Source organism: Ornithodoros turicata, chromosome 1, assembly GCF_037126465.1.
Source record: "Ornithodoros turicata isolate Travis chromosome 1, ASM3712646v1, whole genome shotgun sequence".
In the NCBI taxonomy this organism is placed as follows: Eukaryota; Metazoa; Arthropoda; class Arachnida; order Ixodida; family Argasidae; genus Ornithodoros; species Ornithodoros turicata.
In genome coordinates, this window is record NC_088201.1 from 2,068,166 (window position 1) to 2,091,891 (window position 23,726).

Below are 23,726 nucleotides of genomic sequence, written 5' to 3' on the forward strand. Positions count from 1 at the left end.
CAATATACACAGAATGTATTAGGTCGCTCTTTTGAGAACATTTTGCGACCCTATCCGTGTATTCACACGAGCGACATTCCCCCCGGGAGATGCGAATCGAAAAACGTCAAGCTTTCTGCTGTCGCGTGAGCGCTCAACGTCGTGTCTTCACTTGCACTACTATAACCGTGGGGAATATCCTGCTACACAGCCACAAGATATTCCGTAGCAGACGACAGGAAAACACGCTGACTGTGTCGTCTGCTAAGTGTCGGCTGCTAAACGCGCAATACGCCATTCTCGATATGCCGCACCGTGTGAATGCTCAACATAACACGGGATGGAACTTCGGCTCTGTGAGCAGTGTTTTCGTTTTTCTTCCACTAGAATATTCCGTGAGGATGTCGCTCGTGTTAATACACGGTCAGGCTTCTGAAGATGCTGAACATGGAAGAGCCCGGTAGCCATCTTTAGAAAGGGCTACCAAAAAGATAGGGCTACCGGTAGAATTGAGCAGAACAAGGTCATACAACAAATAATATACAAGGAATTGCATAAAAACCTTACAGTACGAAAAGCTATATTTAAACGTGGCTTTCTTGGGACATTGTGTGCTATAGTAGTTCCAGTCTACCAAGTTGGCGGCGCTGTTGTACCATCTGATGTCATTTGTTTGTAAACAGAGAGAGGTCTATAGCGCTCATATACACGGACGGAAAAAATATGTGTTTCGTTGCCTGACACTAGACGATATCGTGTCTCTAAATATAGACATCACAAACAGTAGACCGAAAGTTTATCTTTTTTGCTAATGCGGACGACGAAGCTGTTGAAGGCTACAGGGCTATGTCACATGTTCTCCAGGGTATGGTGGAGGTTCCGGGACAAAAGCTCACCCGGGGGTCGACAAAAGCTCACCGCACCAACGTGTGAAATACGTAAAAGGCTCTCCTGACCTAACCCTGCTCAGTCTCTCTGGTGAGCTTTTGTCCGCCCCCGGTGAGCTTATGTCCGGTGAGCTGTTGTCCGCGCCCCATTGGTGGAATATATTACATGGATTCTTTTGTCAGCGTGCGATTATTTAGAGTGCTTCCATACATTTATTGCAATTTTACATCAGCACGTCTGGGCGGGATCATTGGTGCATCTTCATGTAAAAAGATTGTCATAACTTATTTTTTCCAGCATTTAAATATACAACGCGGCGGAAAGCTCGCCAAAACCTCGAATTTCACTCGAACGCGACAACCGACATAGTGCATTATTTTATGAATGGCCTTTGTTATGGAATCCTGGTTTCTGCAGTTCTCCAAACTCCACTTTGTAAGCATCTCGAGTTACCACTCAGATAGATGCTGTGCAAAAGTCATTTTTTAGACGAAAACGTGTGTTTCACGTGGTAGTGCAGGGGTAATCAACCGGGGAGGAATTCGAAGGTGCTATCGGGGAAATGACAACCAATAGGACGGAAGCAAGACTTGGGAACACCTATTTTTTTATATGTGGATTACTTTGGAGTCTATACACTCTTAAAAAAAGGGTGTACTTTAACCCCTTTTTCTTGCCACATATATAACTCCCTTTTGGAGAGTACAATTACTCTCAAAAAAGGGGTCTCCTCACTCCATCAAGGGAGTAGCATAACTCCCTTTATCCCTGCCGGAGAGTAATATTACTCTCCAGTAGGGGTTAGAGCGCAGTGTTGTACGTAGCGCCGCTACTAGTAACGGCGCTACCGTATCCGTTACTTTTTTCGGTAGCGGAGTAGAGATCGCGCTACTTTTTTAAACTGGTAACGAAAGAAGTATTTCCGCTACAAATTTGCGGTAGCGCAATCTTTGAGCGCTACCGCTATTTTCCGAGCTGGGGTTCCCGACAACTCGACTTCGACCAATCATCAAACCTCCGCTCTGCCTGCCTTCGATCAAGCTGCCCGATATCACAACTCATTCTGGAAAGACCGGGCAAGTAGCCGAAAGGAGGGCACAGCGAGGCCGTTATCTTACAAAGAGGATGTGTCCTCCACGTGTTCCCTATTTGGGATGAACCTTCTTGAAGATTTGGTGCATTGTCTGCAAACTGACGTCACTCCATTCTGGAGCCGTCATCGCTAGCTATGAGTCATGACATTCCACATGACATTGCACCACGTACGCTCAGGTGCTTGACAGTTGCCATTTCTTGTCCGCTGCAATGGAGGGACCATGGCCTGCTACAGTACAAAACAGTAGCGTGGTGTTCAGATGTCTACTATGCGCCTCCGTGGGAAAGATTTATCTGTGCGTCAAGGAAGTCAACGTCCAATTTGAAAAAGCACACCATGGTATGTTTACCAACTTCTCGTTCCGGGCAATCCGAGTTCTTTTTGTGACAAAGCTGCTGAGCCTTTTATCGGTAGACTTGCTTTGTGCTTTATTTGCTTTAGAGGAAGAGAAAAAGATATGCAGGATACCGAGTAGGCTTTAGTAAATCTGTAAAAGAACGGTTTTCAAAATTTTAGCTTTCAGGCAACCTACGTGTAACCTCCATTGGACGTCGATTTATTATTTTGAGATATCGTTTTATTTTATTATTTTAAGACGTTTGAAGTACATCATCAACGATACTATTTGTTTCTTTCCTAAAAAGTAGCGCATGAAGTATCGCGTTACTTTTTACGGGTAACGGTAGCGGTATTCCGCTACTTTTAGGTACGTGTAACGATATCGGGATTTCGTTACTTTTTGCTCAGGTAGCGCGTATCGGTATTGCGCTACCTTTTTCGGGTAGCGGGTACAACACTGTTAGAGCGTAACCTCGCTCCCTAAAGGGAGTGCGGAGACTCCTTTTTTGAAAGTAATTGTACTCTCCAAAAGGGAGTTATATATGTGGCAACGAAAGGAGTTAAGAGGGAATCACTTCTTCAGAAATCTATGGGTAATTTTCGTTCGCACAAGACACGTAAACGCTCTAAACAATCATCATAAGATTGGTACTGGCGTGTTATCTTGGCTTTTCTCTAGTCAGTGACGTATTTTTTAGAGGAGAAGGTTGAGCCGTCGATTTTTAATAAATTAAAGTTTGGCGCGTCTCGAACGTGTGCTGCCATCTCGATAGAGTGTCGCGCACTAAAATATTTGCGAATTCGGGCTCAATACAAATCGACGGATAGTCCCGGAATTCTACAAAATGTGTCATTGACGAGGGTAAAGCAAGGAGAACACGCCAGTACCGTATTTTCACGCGTATTAGCCGCGGCTTATGCGAGATTTTTTGTTTTCACGGACGCTCTGCGGCTTATGCGCGGGTGCGGCTTATCTGATGACTACCTTTCCCTGGTATCTTCCCAATACCCTGGATGAAACGAAAGGGCAGACAGTGCGTCATGTTTTTCGGAACAGGACCGCCCTGCCATTGCAAGAACAATACCGAACAGGGACGAGTCCATATTCGAGTGGTCTGACCCTCCTGATGCATTCCCCCACGCGGTGACAGTGAATCATGTCTTCTGGAACATGTCTTAGTGAGCCGCTCTGTAATATTTCTGATGTTAGCCTTTTTTCTGTCGAATAAATGATACCCGTTTTCATACCGATAAAGTCTCTATTGATTTTGTATGTGCATCACTGGTTTAGCGTACAAAGCAGTCGCGTCGTATTACCCGCGGCTTATCTGCAAAAAAAATTTCAAAATGTGTCTAAAAACGACTCCTGCGGCTAATACGCGTGAAAATACGGTACTTCTGTTTTGACGATAGTTTACGCCGTTTCTGAGCGGTGGGCGAACGAGCTTTCTCTATTGTCTCGCGCAGAAGTGAATCCCCCTATGGAGGGAATAACGCTTTGAGGAATGTCAAAATGGGTTCGGGGGAGCAAAGAAGCTTGAGAATCGGTCTGCGAACCACGATGGAATTGATGCAGCTATATTTAGTGCGTCGTCTGCAGCTTATCTATCGCTTGGAGACGTGCCAGTTTACATAGCTTTCTTTCGCGTAAATAGCCCTACATGGACAGTAGGAGTGCACGCAACTGCAAATCGCTGCTTTATAACATTGAATTTATTATTTCATTGTCATTTCCTGTTTTTTTTTTGAGCGCAGAAAGAAAACGCACTAACGAAAACAACAAAACTAATGTTTTTTTTACACTATGTTAGTTAACATTGATGTAAAAGTGTTAAAAGAAACGAAAATATGTACGTCCGTATCAGCCATCTTATTATGTGGTCTGTATGCGGTACATAGGATTAGGACATGAACTTTTACATATTTTGCTATTGTCGTCAGTGCAGAAAAAAATAACACAGACCAGAGCCAAAACATCACCTAGAAACAAAGCGTTAATTTGCCCTTGGCGGTACGAAAGATCCCGGAGAAGGTCGTACAAGGTAAAGTACGCAGTTCGTAATCGAGATGAAACAAACAAAAAGAGTGTTTGGGAGCTGAATTAGGCGTTGGAGGACGTAACGTGCGCTAAAATTACGCATAAAAATTGTCACTTGGTCCAGTTCACTGTGGATAAATCGTGAAAATTAAAAAAACGTTGCCACACATGCGTTGCAAAAAGCGGCGCGGCCGAGAGCAGCTGGTCCCACATGCGTTTGCCGCCAGCCTACAAGCGCGTTTAGTTGTTGCTATGTCAAAATTGTACCTGCACTTTTTGGGCTCTCCGCGTTCAAATTTACATTGTGAATCATTTCTGCTTGCATCACGAATCGTCGGAACGACAGATATGACACAGTATAACAGCGACCTTCAGTACATCAACAGAACTCTACGATATAACAATGAAAAAAAAAAAAAATGGCTAAGAAGCATGCGAGCTGGTGAAGATGATGCATGATATAAAACACCGAGACTAGGGAACACCGAGTCTCAAACACAGTTGGAAATTTTACTTCACATACGAGAAATATATAGGGTGTCCCAGCTAAATGCGAACATATTTTTTAAAATATATTAATCACTTCTTCAGAGATTAAATCAGTTGCAATATAGCATGTGCTGAAAGGCACTCCTTAGGAGGGAATTAGCAGACTACTAAGTTAAGACTCCTTAATTAACTTTCAATAATTAACTTTTTCATTATAAAAGCTACGAAGTTGTCCCAATGAGAACATCTGGTCCCTTAGGTCTCCTGATTCCGGAGCTGTTTTCAGAACAAACATTCGTTCGATAGATCGTCGGCAAAAAATCGGTGAAGGAACACCATTTTGTCTTTATTTTGTTCATTGCGCATCTTCCGAGACGCGACTTTCCTTCACCCACAATGTGAGAGGGTGAAAGAGCACACTATCGCCTCTTGCGTCCTGGAATAAGATTAAAAGAAAACAGAAAATGCAATCCAAGATAAGTGCAGTTCCGATAGAGTCACCCGATAAATTTGTTTTTGTTTCGTTTCCGCAAGTTAAAGCTCATCTTCGACGCGTGAGGCGGCACTGTGCTCCTTCACCCTCTCACATTGGGAGTGAAGGAAAGACGCGTCTCCGAAGATGCGCAATGAACAAAATAAAGAAAAAAAAGTGTTCCTTCACCAATTTTTTTGCGGACGATCTATTGAACGGATTTTTGTTCAGAAAACGGCTCCGGTATCAGGGGACCGAAGGGCTGAGATGTTCTCATTGGGACAACTTCGTAGGTTTTATAATTAATTATTGAAAGTTAATTAATTGTCTTAAAAGTTTGCTAATGGCCTCCTAAGGAGTGCTCCAGCATATGCTATATTGCAATTGATTTCATCTCAGAAAAAGTGATATATATATATATATTTAATCTGTTCGCATTTAGCTGGGACACCCTGTATACACACAACAGTGTGTAAAGTAAAATTTTTGTCTTCCCCTCTGTGTGCCCGTCCACCCCTCACCCACTTGCCCTTTCCCTCTACTCCACTTCCTCTCCCCCATTCGGTATTTTTTACCGCGAAAGTACAGCCAGTACATGACTATAGAGGGCGCGCCCCGGTGAATCAACTCGGTTTTTATATGCCTAAGGTATTACCCTCAATGCAAACAACGAACTGTATGTTTTTGCGCATGGGCGACTGCTCCACCCACCCTCTGCATTTTGGCCTCCTCACCACGTCGTGCGATAAATAGGTGTTTCTGGTTCTTCCGGAAGAAGTTCAAGATTAACGTGTTCACCTTCGCAGTGATCTCCCGCCGGAGGAGTTATCCTTGCGGGATACCGCAGTTTACCGCAAAATACGCATTTAATTAGGTACGTACGGTCGTGATAAGAGAGTTCAAAATTACTCGCAGTTTCCATCTGCCGTTCCAGCTAGACTGCGCTAACGCTATCAAATTTTTGGACACGGGTTAAAAAAAAAAAAAAAAGCTGCAACTCGAAGCCCGATGCGCCAATCTCGAGTAAAAAGAAAAAAGAACACGAATTTTTAATTTCATGTGGTGTGCTTCGTGGTGTGCGTGTTAAAAAATTACTGTCAGTATAATTTTTTGTATCACTCGTGGCTCGGAAGCCTGTTCGTACTTATCACACGATGCAGAAACAATCATCGTGGTTAGATCGCTGATATATTGATTTGTCTGGTGATGCATCTCGCGCAGTTGCCGGCGCATTGGCACCGACGAACAGGTGGTGGGGGGTGCCTGCCGGCTTGTTGCTCGGTTCTTCCCAGACAGCACAGCAGGCGCTAGGATTCAAACCTGCTAGAGTTAAGCCATTCTGCGCAGCTCCCCATTAACTTTCGCCATCACGTATTTCCGTCGTTTCGATGCGAAAAGCGAAATAGAAAATGCCAGACACGAAATTCTGGCTTAAAAACGGCGTTGATTAAGCAAATTACGGTTAAAACTCGTTAATATGACCACCGCGGGTATCCCGCGGGTTTTGGTCGTAAAGCGAATTGTTGTGGTAACGAATACCACGTGCTACGAATCTTGTCGTTTACGTAAGCTTCGAAAAGTAGAAACTTACGTAAGCTGGTGAAGGAATACGAATGATGAGACATTTGAAAATCATGAATAACCCTCGATTTTTTTTTCCCCAAAAGTGTGACAAAGACATTTGCTTAGTGTATTTCTCAATCTGACGCATCAATCAACACATCAGACAAGGGCATCATGAGGCACCCTAGGGTCACTACACTCTTAAAAATGAACTTCACCACATAGCACGCTCCTAGCCAACCATCATCCCGAATGACAACGTTCTCGCCCTAGATTTGTTGAAAACGGGAGGAGGAGCCTATTTTGTGCCGTGCATAATGGGCACAAAATAGGCTCCTCCTCCCGTTTTCAACAAATCAGGGCCGAGAACGTTGTCATTCGGGATGATGGTTGGCTAGGAGCGTGCTATGTGGTGAAGTTCATTTTTAAGAGTGTATATAAGCTTATCCAACGTTGGATGACGGTGGATGAGGATACACTTTAGCTCCCCAACAGAAGCGACCGCTCCAAAGGCATTCTCTCGAGTATGATGCACTCACATCTCCCCACTTCGATAAGTAGAGACGGGAAATGGTTTTTCAATTAACAATATATTCCTGTGTTTCCACCACAGCACTGTCGCGTCTGTGAAAGGGACTTGATTGACAGATCTTTTCGGGATGACGCCGAAATAAATGTGTAAAAATAAAACGTTCAACAATAAATCTCTTAAAGATCAAACTTGCAAAATAAACTGTTCAGTATAAATCGTGAGAAAATCTACGCTGTCGAAATAAACTCCGAAAAATAAACTTCGAAGAATAAACGCTTCGAAATAAATGTTTTAAAATCCATCGTCCCGGATTGGTGGACAGCAGACTGCTCTACGTCCGCTGCGGAAAATAGTGCACTCCTCGCGCTTGGGCATGGAGGAAGGCCAGGGCTACAACTGTGAACTAGGATTTCGTTACACCGGAAGTAGGTTGTCTGTCTGTATGTGATTCATTCCTACCTTCCTTACCATTACTACAGTGTACCATTACCTTCCTAAGCCTAACCATGATTGATTTTAACAGCGTTTATTTTGAGGTAGTGTATTTTTAAGCGGTTTATTTCAGAAAATGGATTTTGGAGGGTGGAATTTTAAGCGTGGACTTTTTTAATGTTTTATTTTAAAAGATTTATTTCGGCGTACAGCCATCTTTTCAGGTAGGACAAAGCGCATAACCACAGCGCTTATTTACAACGCGCTCTAGCTCAAGAACAAAGGGCTGTGACACGAATGACGAGATTTTCGTCTCAAGAGATTTCTCAAATGTGCATGTGTCCTGAGTTAATGTCGTCCGTGCCTGTTCAACACTACACTGAATTCGTGCAACGAGGCTCTTTTTCCATTGTGTCAGGGAGCTTTTTTTTATCGGGAGTGAATATACGTGACAAATTTTCTGAACTAGAGAACAAACTCAACACCGGAATCTGCGTAGATCAAAGACCCTGCTCCACCTGGCGGACCGCCAACATCACTTCGGCTGCTTCCGTTCGTTGGCACTGGGTCCTCAGGACGTCATCACCACACCGCGGATTTATAAGCACTAAGCAGTAATTGTTTTTATGTCGATGTCCATATCGCGGATTTGCATGTTTTGCATATTTCGTTCCTGGATATGCAAGGCCTCATTCCTTAACACTAACCTCCGAAATATGTATCTTACTCCAAGCGCGATCCAGGCATTCAAAATTTCGGATGGATTAAAAAAAAATGACGAAGACAGCACAGTGAATAAACACCGGTCCGTGGATGACGGTGGATGATATGGCATCTCATCTAATCAGCTCAGAATGGATGAGGCAGCTCGATAGACAAAACGACACGATGGATGACGTGACACGGTGGATGAGGCGGCCACAAGTAACCAACATGAGTTACATGCGGGGTCCATTGGGTGGGAATGGAAAAATGGGCATAAAGCGGGGATGTCGTATTAACCTATTGACGAGTGGCATATTAACGAGGTTCGACTGTATATGCTGAACTGCCATCTACAGGTTTTTATGGGAATCATACTTTTTAATAAGTGATCTCCATACTTTTCCTCCCACGGGTGTGGCAACACTGATATGGAGCCATACCTTGGAGGCCACCTGTGACCTCCATGGCGGTTGACGTCATGTGAATACTACTCTGCTCGCGTGGCAACAACAAGCAGCAAAACACCGTGTTTTCGGTGATTCCAAAATGCGAGCCGTCCTTGCGCTATCTGGATAGCAACGGTATTCGGTGCCTCCAACGAATCGTACACGTTTCTGATGTAATGTCGACCTGTTATTTCGCTCTATCTCCACCATCTCCACGCAGGCATCTCTCTTCATCTGCTTCCACGCTACCGCATTACGCATGCGTCATGGATGCCCAATCAGTGGCCTCCCGGCGTACATCCGGTCCGGCCACATGGTGGCGCTTCCGTTTTTGTTGACAACGTTGTATTGGTTGTATTCGTTCACGGCGTACGCGGCGTATGGAGCGTCCAGCGTATCTTGAGTTTCCCTATCAAAGGCAGTCTTCCCTGGCCATTCGATGCGACGCGTGGTGAAACAGCCTGGCTAAACGGGAGGATCGGCCAAAAAGGACAAGCCGTCATGATTGCGGCATTGGTTGTGTTTGTGTCGGTGTACTTGGCTGTCCGGTAAGTTGCAACGGTTAATTAACGGTGTTCTTCCATTCGCCTCACTTTTAAAACGGTGGCTTGACAATGTTCAGCGCATATGCAGCATCGGTTGAAGACTTTGGATTGGTCAAGTGCATCCTAACGGCCTTCTATACTGGCCAACATGCAAGCGGTTCCGTGTATGATCTGCCATTCACGTCGTCAGATAACTTTTTCCTCAATTTACGGAGTACAGGAATGCGGGTGAACATGCTCTCAATCGTTCGTCCAAGATGAAACGTTTGAAAGTAGTGTACTTCATCATTGTATATTCACACCAACTTTGCAGCTTTTCCTTTCTTTCTTTCTTTCTTCTTTGTGTGTGTGACAGAAAGATAAGCAATTTGTAGCAGACGACCGTGTTGGCTGTTTCAGCAGCACGGCTCGAGCTTTTTATTGCTTTTCGCGGTGTGACTTTCCTTTCGTGAGTTTTTTTATGCGCTTCGACGGAGAAGTATAATCTTGAACACGGTAACATTTTTTTGCACTCTCAAGGATTCGCGTGATGCAACACTGGCATCCTAGTTGGAAAGCCAGTGTATGCGATCATATACCCAGATGTGTGGGGGTCGTGGTGAATCGCAAGTGCATGTTGTGCAACAGCATGTGTTTGGTGTTGGGAGCGGTGACCGCATGGGGTTATCAGGAAATAGTCGTTGTTCCGTTCCACGTGAAGAGTGCTGAGAAGGCATCGGAACACGTTGAGTGCTCCGCAGTATCTGTTGCGCTGGGATTAGAACAGCGGCTGTCTTGGAGTGATCTCTCTTGGAGTGTGAAAAAGGAACGACGAATTGCATGCACTTCGATATATGTTTTTGCTGCAAAAAAACTTTATTGTATGGTATTGCATGCAATGCAAAGAATTGTACGATGTTGAAATTGCTGGAGAAATCTGCTTATTACTTCGGAAAAACATTCGAACATTACACAGCGAAAAAGGGCCTTTTTAAGTTGTGCCAAACAGACAGGGAAGTGTCTTCTCCATGTACAGAGGGAATGCTGCTCGTGCGTGCAGCTAATACCCTTTTCACACGGCAAAACGAATGTCATTCCCAACTAATGACAGTTACGTTGAATGTCATTTGCTCGAGCAAGATGGAGCTACATGGCAGAGAAAGATGTCATTCGCTGATGATGACTATCGGTGAAATAGTTTGACCGTGTTGTGTGTGAATATTGGTGGACAAATTTATTATCCGCTTTAAAAACTATACTTATGGATGTCATTGGACAACTAAACTATATGCTTTGCTTTGACGATCGTGGAAGGCACGAGCATAGATAAGTACGTAACCAAATCCCAGTCGACAGGCACGATGGCAGTTAGTACGTCTGCATAGGTGGAGAGTTTTCAACCTGCCGGAGGGTGCGGGGGCACAACGCCTCTCATATGCAGAGGATGGGAATTTTATGTTGTGAGGCTAATTTTTACTGGGTTTTCACGTTCACGTGCACGAAACCTGCGATTCTTGTGGCATCCCTTGAAACGTTCATGTTGAGTGTCAGTTGGGCAGATTCTTGGAGGGGGCCTGGCCCCACTTGGGAAAGTTCCGGTGGGCTCAAGCCCCCACGCAGCTGGTGCCTATGATTGGCTGTACGGTGTTTAGGCATGGCACAAAGCAGCCTGGCACTAAGGGAGTTGAGTGGAAACGAGAACAGTTTTTGAAAATTGCATTAAGACGCCTTATTTAATTTCATAAAGAAACAAAGAAAAATTTGCGAGGCAATAACTATCCATTCATGTTTCTTTTCTTTTCGCTGCTTAACATTGTTGTATCTTGCTGCCTCTCTGGCTTTGAGGGCACGCTAAGGTGCGAGAGGGAAAAGCAAATGAGTTCCTCGAACTCTCGCATGTACTGCCATCAGGGGCGGTCCCAGCGAAGTACTTTGGGGGGGGGGGGGGGGGGCGACGTCTGCGAGCCTTTAGCCAGTTGCTATCCATTTGGGTGCGGGGGGAGGGGTTCTGGACACAGGACTCAACCTTTTCTCTCATGAAATCCTATCCTATCACTGGTAATCCATTTTAGGTTCTATTTAGGTCGCTCTCCTTGAGAATGTCACAGGGAAAGAGATGAAAACTGGACCAGGCTATGCTTTTTGGGCTATGACAAAAATGTCCTGACAAAGACGGAGCTTCCGCCGTAACGTAGACAACCCTTTTAGCATTCCAAGTCTCTTAAATGTAAATAAATTATCCCTTTTTTCCTTACTTCCCGTACCTTCGTAGTCTGTGTTTCAATTTTCATTTCAGCTACATATATATATATATATATAGGGAGTGACTTTTTCGGGTTAAACCCGATTCCGCCCGGTTATTCCCCCCGAACTGACCTCCGACCAATTCGGGTTAAACCCGATTTCTCCCCAAACTCCAGTCACTATGAAGTCCTCGAGTGATGTTTTCACTGAAGACGAACAAAGGTCGCCACGTGTAACACATGTAAGAATGGGTCACTTACGTTCCCCCCTTTATACACAATACACCCATGTGTGTCAACACTGTCTATGCCTTGGGGGTTACCCCTGGAAGGTCACGATCCCGCAAAAAAACAAAAAAGAGAGATTAGGAAAGGACTTAATAGACGAGAGGAGAAACAAAAACACCCGATAACACCCGAAGGCACAATTATCGCCCGATTTCTCCCCGAATTACAGATTTAAAAATAGTGCCCGATTTTTACCCCCCGAATCTGAGAAAGGCATTTAACCCGAAAAAGTCACTCCCTATATATACAGGGTGTCCCACCGAAAGAGGGCCAGGGGCTAAAAAAAGAACGGAGTGCTTTACACAAATGCAACCAACTGTACGTGCTTGGCAGTTGTGTGCTTGGCAGTTGTGTGGTCTATCCAAAAAAATGTTTTTCATCGCCCCTTGTCAATTAATTAGCGGTAATTAATTTTCCAACTTTTTAATCATCGGTTTTAGCTCTCAGATGTCAATGAGGAGGTTGTAGTAGATGTCGAAAGAGACACAACTGAAGTGGTTCGAGGTCGCTATGGCTTGTGGTTTCGTTTTTTCCCGAGCTTAAAAGCCCGGCAATCCGGCACCCGCGCGCGACGATTCCAGCGCCCTTCGGCGTACATTGACTTTGATATTAGCACTTGGAGGCCATCCTTGGGCCACTTCACACAAGAGGAAGATATTTCACCTGTTTCACGGCACACCTATCATAGTGCACTGCAATCGTCGCACGCGTGCGCCGAATTATGGGAAGCGCTCTGTGGTGCGCGCGGTTTCAGAAACCAATTTTTAAACCCGGGAAAAAAACTAAACCACAAGCCGTAGCATCCTCGAACCACTTCACTTGCGTCTTTTTCAACATGTACTACAACTTCCTCATTGACATCTGAGAGCTAAAACCGATAATTAAAAAGTTGGAAAATTAATTACCGCTAATTAATTGACAAGTGGCGATGAAAAATATATTTTTGGATAGACCACACAACAGCCAAGCACGTACAGTTGGTTCCATTTGTGTAGATCACTCTGTTTTTTCATTAGCCCCTGACCCTTTTTTGGTGGGACACCCTGTATATATATCTGACACTAATTGTAAAGGGTCTCAATTCAAGCAGAACACTGATATTTCGTCTTGAGCATCTCTTGTTTCAGCTTGGAATCCTGTATGAGGTAGTCAGGGTCCCAAAGATGAAACTTAGTGATATGCAAGTGATTGAAGGGGACTTGGTCTTTGTCCTGGACGAGATGGAGATAGGTACGGATATTTCGCTTCTCCACCGAGAGGACCGCGTGCGTCATATTTTTCTGTAAGCGTGGTTACCCGCCAAATCCTGAATTTAAACTAAGTGGACACCAACTCCGAGTTCAAAAGAAGCACAGATTTCTCGGGCTGATTCTTGACCATAAACTAACTCTTGTACCGTATATTAAATGCATTAAACGGGAGTGTAGCGGAGCTCTCAATATCATGAAGATATTATCCCATAAGTCACGAGGACCGGACGGAGAAACCAGTGAGAATATATACGAGTCTATTATGCACTTAACTCTGCTGAGTCGTTGTTTATGCGTCAGCTAAGAGCCACCGTGTTGAAAATGCTGGTCAGATGCAATGCAATCTGTCAGATGGCGGGGTATGATAAGTTGACCTTGGCGCGTAGTTGAGACATGGAAGGAGTTTGTAAAAGGACTTTGCTATCAACAGTTGTTAGATAGTTCTTGGACAGGTTGGTTTTCGTATTTTCTATTTTAAAAACTGCCGTTTGGAATCCCTGTTAAAAGCGGCAAAGGACGTTCCATCCATTGCGATATTACTCGGAGATTAGGACCAAACACTACCCAGTCACTCTGAGCTTTTCCGGCGTACTCTTTGTCAGTTGCTTTTATTGAAAAGGGGTCTGAGCCCCACCTTCTGGTAAATACTGTCTGCTCGAATTTCGGAGGCCTCCGATTGATTTTTGAGTTCTGCTGTAACAACTTTTAAGTTCATTAGTTCCTTTGCATTGACCCTTGTAACCCCGCACGCCACACTCGTCTGTACTGCAATAAAAGACGACTAATGCTTTTGACACTCTGCCCACACAAGTGGTTGGGGTTAGGGTGCCTCCAATGTTGACAGCTGAACTTTGCCCATTTCTGAAACTGACCTTTCTTTCTTTTTGCACAACCTTAGCTCATCATGGACATCGCCCGTGAGTAATATGCACAATGTCGTAAATTGGCGAATACAGTCATGTCTCGATTATCCGGACACCTCGGGAGTGGTCCCTTTTTGTCCGGATAACCGGACCAGGCATACTTCTGGTTTAAATCCGAAAAATTTGGGACAGCTCTTTATAGCTCCAGAAAAGGAAACAAGGAAAAGATCGCTACTTGAAAAATTTGTGCGTAGTGAGCTTCTTGAAATTAGCAGGCACGCGTGTGACAGTATTTTCGTCGCAGCCGCAGCACCAGCTGCGTCACCCGGCTGTTCAATAAAGGACGATGTCTGAGAAAGTTGGTCCCGCGCATATGTTTTTGTCTTCTTGCAAATGCCCTTGGCAGAGGCAAAAAGACAGGCGATGCTTTCAGACGGCCTGGATGTTGATGTTCACATTGACGTGTGGATTTCTTGCGCTCCGTGGGTGCAGTGCACCTCTTTCGCTTATCGTCTACTATCTCCGTGTGCCCGCACGCACCAAAAAGGAGTGGCCTCAGAAGAAACGAAGGTCAAACACTACAGAATGGCCCCGTGACATGCGACCCTTTTCCTAATTCGAACACAGCACATACCAGGGACAGAGGACGTTGACACTTTTCCGGATAAGCGAATCAGAATAACATGGGTCCTGGAAGATTGTTCCCCGTACTTGCTGTCTGGATACGGATAATGAATTCCGGATGACCGAGACAAAATCCAATGGTAGCAGGTTCGTTGCTGGTAATGTAGTCCGAATAATGAGGTTTCCGGATATCTGAACTCCGGATAAGCGAGACATGTCTGTACGTGAAATTTGCCCATAAAATATAGTTTGTTTTGCAAGACCACCCTTATTCAAATGCGCGCTGGAAGCCCTTTTTCTGATCACACGACATAGTGCTTGGTACAAGTAGAAAGGGCGTTTTGAGGCAAACGGAAGGATACCAATCATGTTTCGATCATCACTCAATCATGCACTCATTTTAAGAAAAGTGGCGAGATGCAGAAAAAGTGTAAAAATTTTACAAATGGTTCGGCTTTGAGCCTCAGGAAGTAAGCAGGCAACACATCGCAACATCGACAATGTGTCAGGGAAAAAAACATCTCCGTGCCCTGAATAGTTACCAAGATAGAAGGCCTGTAAGTTGAGGAGTGCAGTACTCCAAGTCTTAATATTTGTGTGCGATTTTTTAAAAACTAACTATCGATGATTTCCAATAACTTCCACTACTGATATGCTTCCTAGACATTAGGATTTCATATACAGTTTTTTTTTTAAATCCTTCGCAGGTTTTTTTTTAAAGTTGTGAGAGCAGAACTGATGCCATTTTTTGCAGGCAGGTTATGCGGCCAGACGGGCATCCTGTGGGAAGAAGCATAAAACTGCTGGACGTGTAATTACCTGGAATTTGTGAATGAACTTTTTAATTACAAGTTCTTGAGAAAATGTGAGACAGCAAAATTGGATGCAATCATTATTTAAATCTACCCTCTTTTTTTTTAAGATTTGCACTTTGAGATATAAATCCTATAATTTTGATATGCAAATGAGCCAAAGTCAGAACTACACAATCCTGGAATCCAGAAACGGGCCGGAAAGCAGTCTGTGTGGCCAACAGACTTCAATCAGCACCACAAAGTATACTTTGAGATATAAATTGCTAAATTTTGCTATGCAAATTAGCCAAAACTGAAACCACACTCTTCTCAAATGCAAAAAGAGCAACGGGCATTCGAGTCTAGGGCCATGTGCATTTTAGCAATGGCGCTGATTGGAGTAAATGCTGATCTGTTGGCCACACAGACTGCTTTCTGACCCATTTCTACATTCCAGGATTGTGTAGTTCTGACTTTGACTCATTTGCATATCAAAATTATAGGATTTATATCTCAAAGTGCAAACCCCCAAATGAGACATTTGGGGCTTTTTAAAAAAGAGGGTGGATTTAAAAAAAATCCCTAAATGTCTTATTCATCGTCGTTAAATAACATTGTTGTTGGAATTCAATTCCTGTTGCAAACAGGGCTATTCCTATGAAGGATTTTCTGTGCCATGCAAGCCTGCTCCTGCATTAGCCTTAACAAGGCTGCAGTCATAAGTAAATAACATTCTGTTTTGACCATACATTAGGAGATGACCTTCATCATAGCGACGAGCTGTGTGCTTATAATGACAGAGGGTATTGTGTTCCAAGATTAAAACTTGGCAAGGTTCTATGAAATGTGCATAGAAGACAACTCATGGCACCTAAACTTTCGATGGCTGTTCTGTGCTCCGATCAAGGACGTTATTACGACATCAATATCATCAAGTGCCCCACTACTTTTCTCGCATCAAATACTGTAGTTTTCATAAAAATAAAACTGTTTGCATAAAATGTCTAGCACCGCCAGTTGCGAGATGAAGATCTCAATTAATTATTGAAAGGTCAAGAACTAGAAAGTCGATGTTAGGTAACACGTGACTTAAAAGTAACTCGTTAGTTATCCAAAGTTACCTAGGAACTTCAAGTTAATTTTTGTTGCCTGTAACTTCAATAGCAACTTAGTTGCATTATTTGCACAATTTGTTAGCCAATAGCTAGTTTTAGTAAATCATTTTCGATTAAATGCTTCGCGAACAGTATTGCTGAGGGCCAATGATAAGATGGGGTGACTCAGAATAGAATCCTCTGGTTGGGCAGCGGCAAAACCATTCGCGAACCCTTTGAGTGAAAACGATTCAATGAGAGCAGCATAGGTACCGTTTTTGCCTATGGCCAGGTGGACACAAACTTTTCAATCAGAATCTTTCGAATAAATGTGAGATAGCAGAACTGAGAAGCCACTCTATTTTTCAAAAATCCTGAAACTTTGATGTGTGTATCACCATCACAAGGTAGTCACATCGCATCACGCATCACAGAGTAGTAGTACTACGGTGTCGTAAAATAATTTCTCGTTTCGAGAAGCATGAAGTCACGGGGTGTGACATGGGTCTGGCAACATTGCTCCTCCAAGGAATGAGTGTGCACGCTGTTGCTAGAAGACAGACACCAGAGCTGCTGGTGACGTCACCTGGATGCCAAACTATCAAGTTTTTCAGATTCTTTCGTGTAACACTGGCACTGACAGTATTTATATTTTGTATCATTATGTGAGGTTGATTCGTAATATGAAATAAAATACGTAGTTTTTTTGTAATGACACTCGAATAATGTAACTAAGTTACAGTTAGATTCCGAAAATTATTTTGGAAATGTAATTAAGTAGTAGTAGTAGTAGATGAGTCTACAGTGCAATTGCAATTGTATCACATCCTCTTCACATTTATGCAGTACTTGTTTTTCAAAGCTGCCGTCAGTAAGGAAACAAGATGCCTATCGCTGATGTGGGAAGAATGTCAAAATGCTGCGTGTAACCAGGCGCCAACTTTTTGTTACTAAAATGGTGCATTATCGAATGCGAAGAGCAGTTGAGATGCTGCTCCCCAGCGCCTACACCACCAGCTGCTCCACACAACGCTCATTGCCGGGATTGCAGTCAGTAAAACAGCATCTCTACTGCCTTTCGAATTCGAAGATTGCATCTCCATTGAATGCATCTCCATATGCTGGCACCCGTTACCTTTTTATAACATGCTGCCACGTAGACCAATGCCCTCTCAACGTTTTCCTTCCAGAGCTCTGATGGTGGAACTTCTGCAGAATCTGCAGGATGTCTATTCCAAATGGGAAGCCAAGGCGGGTCCACGGCTTGGACAGCACAACGCTCCCGAATCTAACCTGAAGCATGCCGGGGTGCTGCCTGGGGACGGTGATGCAGACTGTGGGGCCCGATCGAGGCTGCGCCATTTCCCCCGGAAGCCCAACACCGTGGAGCTCAACCCCAATAAGTTTGGTGTTGGCATGCTTCGGGTGTCCAAGCTTGGACACATATACCGCACAAAACTGCCACTTGTGGACGAGGCAAGTGGGATGTTTTACAAATTACTTTTGTCAGAGTAGAGATACAGTACAGTTTTAGATGGAATTAAAAGTGCTAAACAAGCTAAAAACAAGTACATGACAGGACTACCAAATGCACACACACACACAGTTTTCCTTCTTCTGTTACGTTCTTGTTCTTAAATCCATATCTCACAATAATCGTAACACCTAAGCCACGTCAACAGCTCCGAGGACCTACTCGATGCCTCCGCTACGTGTCAAGATGTGGGTGTCGACATGTCGACACCCCTAAGTTTGAACCTCAAACCTAAAAAAAAACGCAATTTCTGGAAAAATAAAAATTGATTTATACCCCTGTCACACGGGCATTTCAATCCTTCTCGAATCCGATCTGCATTGAACTTCCTGAGCGCGCTCGAGTTTTGACGCTGCTACACGGCCACTTTCAATGCGCATTGAATGGTTGACCTGTGCAAATGAATAAACGGATCTCGTTAATTTCGCGTTTCCTATATAACAGCGATATTAGTGGTAATTTATCGTATACTGATGTAAGCATCATTTGCAGCTTCGCGCGCACGTCCGTCTTAAGTTATGACAGTTCACCGGGGTCGAGGATGCAAATGGCGGCCGTCGAGCAGTCTTGAAATTCTCAATCCTGTTATGGGAACTGTCTTGAGTGAAGCAGGATCAAAGTTGGATCCTGCTTGGAAGCGGCCGTGTAGCACCATCCGATCTGCATTGGGTTCAAGCAGGTTCGGTCGAGCAGGATCGAAAATGCCCGTGTGACAGGGGTATTATTTACCTAGACTAGATCGAGTTCACTGCCCTTCGTCGCTCAAAACTAGGACGTCTTCTTCGTCGCTAGAAATTACGACGCAGCATTCGTCGCTGACGGTTGCGGGGGCAATCGGCGTCAATATGGCGGGCAATATGGCACTCGAGAAACGCACCGCGGACCAAGTCTGCCAGTAGTCCATACCACGCATCGTGCACCCACTGTGCAACTTCGCTCAGTGAAGCACGTTTCACACGCCCGGTTGGACGAATAAAAGCGCTAAAAAGACGAGGACAACGGACACACAGTTAGCGCGTTAGAGCGTGGACAGATTAAGGAATGCGGGGTTCCCGGTTGATTTGCTTGTGGGGATCTGCGATAAAGTTCTGAAGTCCCGGGGGTCTAAGAGCCGGATCTTGAAAGAGTCTTTTTCCAGGGCCACTGTCATTCCCTATGTTCATAAAGTCTCGCATAATCTAAAAAAATTGTCTGAAAAGAGGGGGGTTAAAGTGGTTTTCGGCGGGGGGAGGAAATTGTCTTCCCTACCTGCAATAGTTAACGATGTTCGGGGGGTTGAAAAGAAAGGATGAGTTGTGAAGCATAGGGATAGATTTGTTAACTGTGTTTCTCATGTTGTTTATGAAATTCCATTGTCATGTGGGTCCATGTATCTGGGCCAAACAGGAAGGTGTTTAAATGTTCGATTGAGAGAGCACAAGTATAATCTATCTGCACGTTCTGGTAATCTTTTTTACATGTGAGGGATTGTGGGTGTCTACCTTTGTTTGGTGACACGCAGATAAAGGGCAGGTTCTCTGATAGCAGGGAACGGGAAATCTGGGAAGCTTTTTTGATAGCAGAGGGGGGTGACAAGTGCGTCAGCAGCGCTTCCATTGGTTTGACAACGAAGGAAAGGGAATTCGTGAGCCCTTTTAAGGAACGGTGTTGTTGAAAAATAAATGTTGTTAGTAAAAAGCGCTAACTGTGTGTCCGTTGTCCTCGTCTTTTTAGCGCTTTTATTCTGCCATGCCTTACCAACAGGCCCAGTCTGAAGTTTTAAGCCCGGTTGGAGTTCTCGGGTTGTCTAGGCACATCCACTCATTGTACAGCACCCCAACTCTGTCCTTGAACGGCTTGTTTAGCGTCACGTCGAGAGGCTGCAGAATCGACGTCATCCCACCGGTATGATCACAAGATCGCAGCCTTCGTTAGCTACAGTTCCTTTTACACGGTCGGTGATGTGGCCACGAAACGAATCTAAAACGAGCATGCTCCGACGCCTCAACAAGGCGCCTGGACGCCGGCACCATACCAAACGAAACCAGTCTAGAACAGTCTCGTCGTTGAAGTAGCCCTTCTCGTTTGCTCGGACGATGACTTTTGCGGGGAACTTCTCGTTTGTTGGGATCGTTTTCCTCTTGAAAACGAGGAAGGGCGGCAGCTTGTGTCCATCTGCTGTACAGCACAACATGGCGGTGAACCGGCTGCGTTCGTTGCCAGTCGTCGGCAGCTGAACCTGCCGCTCACCTTTTCCAGCTGCCGTCCTCCTGCTTGGCATGTCGAACCAGACCGGCGTCTGATCCGTGTTGCCGATCTGCCCGATGGAGAAATCCATGTTTTGTCCTCAGGTCTGTGACATACTGTTGGAAATCGAGCAGCTTTTGCTCATAAGCGTCAACCAATGCGTTAACCAATCACGTTACGCTGGAATCTGCATTTCGACGACTTACCAAGGGGCTTTCCAGTGATTCCACTCCTGTGCCAGATGCGCCAGTTTACACCAAATGAGATTTCCTGTGCCATTCTGATAAAAATCAGCAAAATTGCACCAAGCTGTCCCCAAAAGAGCAGCTACGACAGCTCTCCACCACTCCTCATAGAACCCATAGTATAGGTGAATTCACACAACACTGGGCACACGACCAATCAGAATGCAGCGATTGCTCCCTCAAACCTCCAATCAGAAGTCTTTCCGTCCGGCTCGCAGCCCGACCGGTTCTGGCTGTTGTTGGCTTCTGCTTTCCATAGTGGCCTGTACCGGCTACCCCTGACCTCTAGGTCTACTAGCTTTCATGCATGCTGTAAAGTTATTCCGTGATCCCCAAACAACTGTGAAAAGTGTCGAATTTAAAAAAAGCCAGAATTTGCGACAAAACACTTGAGTTTGAAATCCGATTGGCTGTTCGTAGACAGTTGCTTGTGTCGAGAACATCGAGAAACAGTACAACGCGACAAAAGACACCATAATACACTCATAAGACGGCGAACGCACTTGCCTCCCAACGAAAGACAACACCGACCCGGCGTCCACCGTTCAAATTTCAAATGAAACCGCCAAGGGAGTACGCGGCACGCAGGTGAGGAAGTGCGAAGTGCCATTTTCAAATTCCGGCAACCAGTCAGAACAGACCTCTGGCGTCCAACCAATGGAGAGGCACGGATTGCTCCATGCGCAGCAACACGCATTTTGATACAGATTTTGCGAGAGCTGTGGGGGGCTGACTATGACTTGCAGGTTGCAGGCAGCGATCGTAGAGCACCAGGAAAACGAGTGGCATTAATACTACACTCCGAAACGAATGATTTTGATAATTCCACTTCTTGCCCTCGCTTGTTGCTCAAATATCTCAAACTAGCGAGCCGCTTAGCGAGAGCGGGAAAACACACATTCGTGTCATTGATAAGTGTGACATCTTGTTATTCTTGCTCCGAAGATGGTGGACACATTCGCACGTGCACATGGGCGCACGCTGGCACGTGAAGTGTAATAAAACTAGTAGTAATTGTGACAATTTGAAGTGTACACTATCGAGCATGTGTAGGGCAGAATGCCTTTTTTTTTTTTTGAGCAGTTGCGGGCTTGCCCTTTCAGTCCCGATGTAACTATATATATATATATATGAAAGTATCACGAATTAAATTTATCTTACCTAAAAAAAACTAAAAAAAAAAACAGTTTTCTGGAATAATGTGAACACAGCACATGCCAGGAACAGTGGATATTGATACTTTTCCGAATAAGCGAACCACAATGACCTAGGTGCTGGAAGATTGGTCCGAGTAGTTTCTGTCCGGATACGGGTAACAAATTCGTGAAACCGAGACAAAATCCAACGGTAGCAGGTTCGTTCCCGCTAATGTAGTCTGGATAACAAGTTTTCCGGATATCTGAACTCCGGATAAGCAGGACATGACTGCATCTCAACGAGTATATTGTGAATTTCCTAGCCACCTTTTGTTTCTTGAACCATCAGGTGCCTTCCGCTTGTAGACATCAGGAAGTAATTGGTACTTACGATGGGCTCGACTGAAGTTGCTCGCGTGATCGTCGACGAAGCGACTGCTACATATTACAGTATACATCGTTGGCTGCCATCCGGACTGTGATACAGATAACCGTAATTTCCATTCCGTTTGTTGCACGCATCCCACGTCATGCACTATCCGCGCAACACACCTTACACGGCGAACAACAGCAGTCCACGCTCTTCTACTGTCCCGTTTTGTACCACTTCCCCGGAAACAAACGTAAGATTATGGGAGGACACGGACCCAATGTGTTTCTGTGCTGTTTCTGCACTTTACGGCACAACAGTATTGTGGCCCCGGGTTTTGTTTAGCTTGTTTCCTGGGCTGCACATTCTCAGATGTGCTTAGACAGGCGGAAAGGTGCCGTACAGCGCGAGACCGCGTGGAATGTCCTTCGGTTGACTTACGTGCGAAAGATCTACGTAAGGTAGTTACTCGCATAATTTGCGCAGCTTTTTCTCGAAAGAAAAGTCTGAAAAGTTGGGGGAGCTCAAATTGCGCAGGAACGCTCGTTGCGATGTTCAAACGGCGCAGAATTTCAAACTTTTAGTATGCCAGTCATATTGGCTCTCAGTAGAGGCCGTGAGAGAAAGGTTACATGCTTATACGAGTGCAAATGGGAAGGAGCATAACCTTTCTCCTCAGACGTCTGAGGGAGCACATAGAAATGCAATTCTTTTTTTCCTCACTACTCTGGCATGTGTCTATTATAACCCAGGTTGGTATAGTGCAGTAGTTACAGATGGGACGCACTTTACGGTACACTGTAGGAAGCGGGCAAGTGGACCTCAAGGGGAATTATATCAATCAACATGTTTGGGGATGGAGGTGTAAAACACTACGTGTGTTGGAGCGTGTACTATGTGGTGATGTCTTAAAGTTTTCAAGCCTTTGCATTCATGCAGTTCCCAGTGACCTACTACTACCATACAGTATTTTAACTGCTGGCCATTCACTACTACTACATGCATGTTCCCAGTGTCTCCTTACACTTTGAATACGGCGCATACAAAGGAGCGTCGGCCAATCATCTGTACCATTTTTTAATTTTTTAAAAATATCCAAGTGTTAAGAGAGGTCCTACCATTCCGTGCACGGTGAAGTAATGGGGAACAGCAGTGAGAGGTGTCAAGTTTCTATGCACAACACTCCAGCCGTCACTGTTCGCTTGCATTGCCAGGGAAAACCGTTTCCTTGTCAGATGTAAAACTTGGGCTGTCTGTTCAGAAAAATCTCTTCCGTAAAAAAAAAAAAAAAAAAAAAGACTCCTCATACTCCCTGCAACTGTTCTGCGGCTGGAACACAACCCTCAAGGTGCCTAAGAACGTAGTCACTTGGTGTCCTGGGCTCGGAATAGTTACTTCCCATCATGTTAATCAGATTCCTCATCCTCTCTCAGTCTATCTGTGTGTGCGGTTATCATATTTTGCTAGTTATCCAGAGGTGCGAGTTCGCTCTCTGACGTTTTCGACAACTGCCATATTTGAGTCTTTCACGTCCTTAGGTACTTTGGACTTGTTGC

At 44.7% G+C, this 23,726-nt stretch overlaps 1 protein-coding gene across 2 annotated transcripts in view; it reads left to right on the forward strand.

Annotated features, from left to right (window-relative positions):
• The window catches only part of LOC135377290 (glycerol-3-phosphate acyltransferase 1, mitochondrial-like), a 64,851-nt gene that overhangs the window by 5,626 nt on the left and 35,499 nt on the right, over positions 1 to 23,726 (forward strand). Inside the window, exons 1-2 of one of the 2 annotated variants that reach the window (XM_064609609.1) lie at positions 9,317 to 9,527; positions 17,850 to 18,135. In XM_064609609.1, the coding sequence (XP_064465679.1) occupies positions 9,481 to 9,527; positions 17,850 to 18,135 (333 nt within the window). In that variant the 5' untranslated portion in view covers positions 9,317 to 9,480. Of the gene's footprint in view, positions 1 to 9,316; positions 9,528 to 17,849; positions 18,136 to 23,726 lie in introns of those variants that run through there. The other variant, XM_064609610.1, reaches the window with a different exon arrangement.